The sequence below is a fragment of the Engraulis encrasicolus genome, chromosome 24, assembly GCF_034702125.1.
Source record: "Engraulis encrasicolus isolate BLACKSEA-1 chromosome 24, IST_EnEncr_1.0, whole genome shotgun sequence".
NCBI classification, from domain to species: Eukaryota; Metazoa; Chordata; class Actinopteri; order Clupeiformes; family Engraulidae; genus Engraulis; species Engraulis encrasicolus.
Window position 1 is genome coordinate 20,116,028 of NC_085880.1, and position 5,000 is coordinate 20,121,027.

A 5,000-nucleotide genomic window follows, 5' to 3' on the forward strand; every position below is an offset into this window, starting at 1 on the left:
TAATTTAACGTTTTGACACTTGTAGTTCCCTTATCTTGCACCTCTGTGGCTTTCCTCTTTATTGTAGTGTAACTTCACAGGGAGTATGATGAATATCAAGGTCTTGAAGTCTATAATGGCCTCTTCGCAAGCCATCCCCCTTACACAACATGCACACACCACCCTCGTGACGGTCACATCATCACACTCTTAGCTTCATTGTCCTTTTCATGATTTTGGGACAGTACCATGCGGTGCAAATTACATAATTACTGATAACTGATTATTATTTTGATTATTACTTTTGAGTGTGTTGTTCCTGATCCGCATCATGGTGTTGGTGGTGCTCTTCCGCATGTGTTCAGCATGTTGGTGCTGCTGCTGTTGCTTGTGTGTGTAGTGTAGTGTAGTGTACAGGGGAAACACTGGGGTGTGAATGGGGTTTTGATGTTTTGCTGTTGTCTTCCTCTCTCTTGCAGTTGGGCCTCATCATTGCAGTTCGCTACAGCCACAGGTACAGTACCCCGTTTCCTCTTCTTGCTGCCTAGCTGAAGCACGCTATAGACACGAGCATCACCAAAGTCCTCCTTAAGGACGAAAGCCGTGTAAAAAAACATGAATAGCCACTTAGTATTAGTATGATACTACAAATATTAATATTATACAACAAATTCACTTGACGATACCATTTTACTTGCTTCTTATTAATGAGGAAAAACATCAAAGAATCAGCTCTGTTATTAAGCTTACAACATGTTTCACTGCACATAAGCCCCCCCACCCCCGCCACCCCCCCTTCTCTATTTCTTCTTTCACATTGTCGAAAGGTTTAGTTTATTTCATCCATCCTCAAGCTAAAGGGGCCTACTGTAGTGTAGCTGGTTGTAGTTCGGCAATGTTGCATTACATACTTAAGTAACGGCCACACATCAACAAACTGAGTAAAATCAAGTCCAATCATTTCTAACTTCCCCAGTGTTTCTCCCTCCCACCTGAAAGCGGTGCTCAGTTATGCAGGTTCACACATTGGCAAAAAAGACACTAGAGTCAAGCATAATAAGGAGTTTTTTTTTATTTTTCTGAGAGGACCTTTGCCTTTTTCAGTGTGCGAACCGGCTCTCACCTTTGAACTGTTCTATATGGATCAGTGCATCTGCTTATTTCTCTACACACATTGAGTGCAACAATATCCTTGCTTCTAGACTAGGGCTGGGCGGTTCTGGAAAAAATGCGTATCACAGTTTTCTGAATGAAAATGAATATCACGGTTCTCTGCACAATTTTTTTATCATAAGCGGCGATTTTCCCCCACATCTCACTGTTTCTGAAGAAAAGGCTGAAATTAAATTTAAAAATGAGATAAAATCCTGAATTTTGATTAATCTCCATTTCTATTTTAATCACTTTTTTGGAATAAAAACAAAAAAAGCCTTCTCTCATCAAAAAGTGAACCTTGTGTAGGTGAAATCCGTTATCACGTTTTTTTAACGGTATACCGCCCAGCCCTATTCTAGACCATCTTTAACCCATTAAGACATAGCGTCATACATTTTCTGTTATCAGAATGGCAATGACCAAGTCGTAGTGCATTACTTAAGTCCCGATGTCATAGTAGTGTAGTACTATGGTAGTTCACTTTTCAATGACTATTACAGCGTGCCACTGGTGGAACAGCGTACATAATGGAGCTACAACATTAGTATGAGGGTATCATAAGACTAGGCTGCTAAAAAGATATCAATGTACACAATGTGCCCGCTTATATTACCTCTTGTACATTACATTACATAAATTACATTACATTTGGGAGATGCTCTAATCTAAAGAGACTTACAATCGAGGACATAATCATAGCATACATCCCTAGCAGATACAAAGTGCAAAGGAAGTATACAGAACAATAAGTGCAAGCGCCAAGTGGGGTTAGTGTTTTTTAAAGTACATTTGCCCAGGGTTAAGTAGGGTACACACACCCACCAGTACTTGACACTAACTTTTTCGCTTACCAGCCATTTTGGCTAGTGGTTTTCCTGCCTCACTAGCCATTGGGCCTTTTCACTAGCCATAATTTTCTTAACCATCATAGCAGCTTTAATGAATTATATAATAGGCTGTAATAATGTAATATAGGCTGCTATAATATAATATAATATAATATAATATAATATAATATAATATAATATAATATAATATAATATAATATAATATAATATAATATAATATAGCTTTAATGAATTATATAATAGGCTGTAATAATGTAATATAGGCTGCTAATATAATATAATATAATATAATATAATATAATATAATATAATATAATATAATATAATATAATATAAGTTAATATAATGTTAGATCTATTAACTGGTCCATGCATGCATGCTATGGAAAGAACAGATTTACTGATCTGAGGAATGGCATAGCCTATATTGACCATGCAGAAACACCAAGCACAGTGTTATGGAAGGGCACAAATGTAAGCTACACGAGAGCAAAATATTTTCATCTTTGATCTGAAGGGCACTTTCTTCATATCATATAGGCCTATCTGTGGAGGTCGCCGTCCAAATTGATGCGCAAAGTAGATAGTGCAAAGTCATTGCCAAGTTCGCCTGTCCTCGGTCATGGATGTGGAATAACACCTCTTCTGGAATATTTTCTTATAAAAGTATCCACTAGAAAGGACACGCTGATGTGCCGGTAGCTCGCTGCCACTTCGCTAGACTAGCTCTATTAGATTCTTGGTGTGTGTGAGACACAGGTGACACGTGACACAGGTGCTTCATGGGTATTGTAGGCTCGGGAAATCGCATTGTATTGCTTTTGTAGCAAAGATGGTCCGAGGAAAAAAGCTACAAAATGCGGTGCCTCATCATTCAGAATAGTAACGGACCCGCCAGAATGGCCAGTGAACCTTCGGTATCTACTAGCCAACGCCGAAATTCAAGCCCTGACACCCACACAAACAAGCCTTAGACATACCCCATGTCTGAGTCAGCTCAGGCATTAATGCAGTAAATAATCTTCACTTGCTTCTTGAAGGCTGACAGGGATGACCCTTGAATCTAGGGCCTAGATGACCAGCATTTAAATCAAAGATACATTCTGCTGGTCTTCTGTATAAGTGTAAATGAAATCTCAAATCTCACTCTCTGGCTCACTTCAGCTGACTTTGTATGTTTAAATACTGGGAAAGTATTCACTTTCCAAGTTACGCCAACCTATTTACATATTATTCGTCAGGAAAAACATTTGCACGGCAGCCCACAATAACTCTGTATTTTTTCTTGTTAATTAGACATTCACAATTGCAGGGATAATAGACCCCTTTACTGTTTGTACTAGCCTGGGAGTACCCATGCTGCCTTGCGCATTCTTTTCGAATTGCTGGACACACTTGTGATTTAGTATGGCGTTTGCCGCCAGACAATGTTTGTACACAGATGTGACTTAATCGGACTGTGCGCACATTGGACCAGAATCCACCGTGTACCACACATTTGTAAAGAAACTTGCCAGGTGTTTTTATTCCGAAATGAGAAAATGGATGGTCACGATAACTTAAAATATGAAGTGAGCGCCACAGACATCCTGATGATGTCCTCAGTCCAGTCAGTACATTTAATTTATTGTAGCATCGAACATGTCCTATGCTTATGGAACAGCCCATTCCCTCTCAGAAAAGCACAACAAGTGTACAACCGTACACACTTCAGGACGGCAGGTCTTCTCTCTTTAGGGTCTGCACTGTCTGTTTGTGAGTGTGTGTGTTTGAGCGAACAATGAGCACGCAGTCTGTGACGACGTAAATTGTACTGTAAGTGGGTCTATTGAAGTTGCATGAAGAACTGCCGACTCTGTGATTATTTAGTGCAGAACTCGCGTCTCCCTTGTTCACCTTGACAAAGTGGTGGTAAACAACCAAAAAAAAACCCTGCAACCTGAATGTCAGTGACAAAAAAAACACCTCACCAGAAAAAAAACAGAACTAACAAACAAGAAAGGAGACCCAAACCGTCTTTAATCCTGCCCCAAAAGCAGTGCGTTGCTATGACGCTCTCGGCTGCTGCTCACCACAGAGAACATCCCGTACAGAGGGAGTCTCTACTGAGGGGGCGGCGTGTGTGTGTGTGTGTGTGTGTGTGTGTGTGTGTGTGTGTGTGTGTGTGTGTGTGTGTGTGTGTGTGTGTGTGTGTGTGTGTGTGTGTGTGTGTGTGTGTGTGCGTATGTACGTATGTGCGTGCATGTGTGTGTGTGTGTGTGTGTGCGTGTGCATGCATGCTATTCTGTGTGTGTGTGTGTGTGTGTGTGTTTGTGTGTGTGTGTGTGTGTGTCTCTGTGTGTGTGTGTGTGTGTGTTTGTGTGTGTGTGTGGGGCGTGCGTCTGTCTGTGCGTGTGTGTTCCCCCAACTCTGTTGTTCATGCACTCCTCCTCCTCCTCCTCCTCCTCCTCCTCCTCCTCATCTTCCTCTTCTGCTGCTGCTGCTGTCTCCTTCTGCTTCACATGTGGTCACCCTCATCTCATCTCAAACGTAGGAGAGGAGAGGGGAGGTGAGGAGAGAGGAGAGAAGGGTAGGGGAGGGGGCGGATGCGTGGGCTGAGGGGATGTCTGTCTCTTTGGCATCCCCGTAAACACGAGAGAGAGAGAGAGAGAGAGAGAGAGAGAGAGAGAGAGAGAGAGAGAGAGAGAGAGAGAGAGAGAGAGAGAGAGAATCAGAGAAAAACAAAAAGAGAGAGAGAGCAGAGTAAAGAGAGGTGTATTTTAGTTGACAAGAGAGGGAGATCTCTGCGTCTGTGGCATCCTCACACTACGCCTACTCAACCCTCCACAGGGCCTTCCTGCTGTGTGTGTGTGTGTGTGTGTGTGTGTGTGTGTGTGTGTGTGTGTGTGTGTGTGTGTGTGTGTGTGTGTGTGTGTGTGTGTGTGTGTGTGTGTGTGTGTGTGTGTGTGTGTGTGCTTGTGCGTGTGTGCATGTGTGTGCGTGAGCGTGTGCGTGCGTATGTGTGTGTGCATGCACATGT

At 42.2% G+C, this 5,000-nt stretch overlaps 1 protein-coding gene across 1 annotated transcript in view; it reads left to right on the forward strand.

Annotated features, from left to right (window-relative positions):
- acoxl (acyl-CoA oxidase-like) overlaps positions 1-5,000 on the forward strand; it is a 58,041-nt gene that overhangs the window by 6,924 nt on the left and 46,117 nt on the right. The window contains exon 11 of the mRNA XM_063192112.1: positions 459-493. Coding sequence (XP_063048182.1) covers positions 459-493 — 35 coding nt within the window. The remainder of the gene's footprint in view (positions 1-458; positions 494-5,000) is intronic.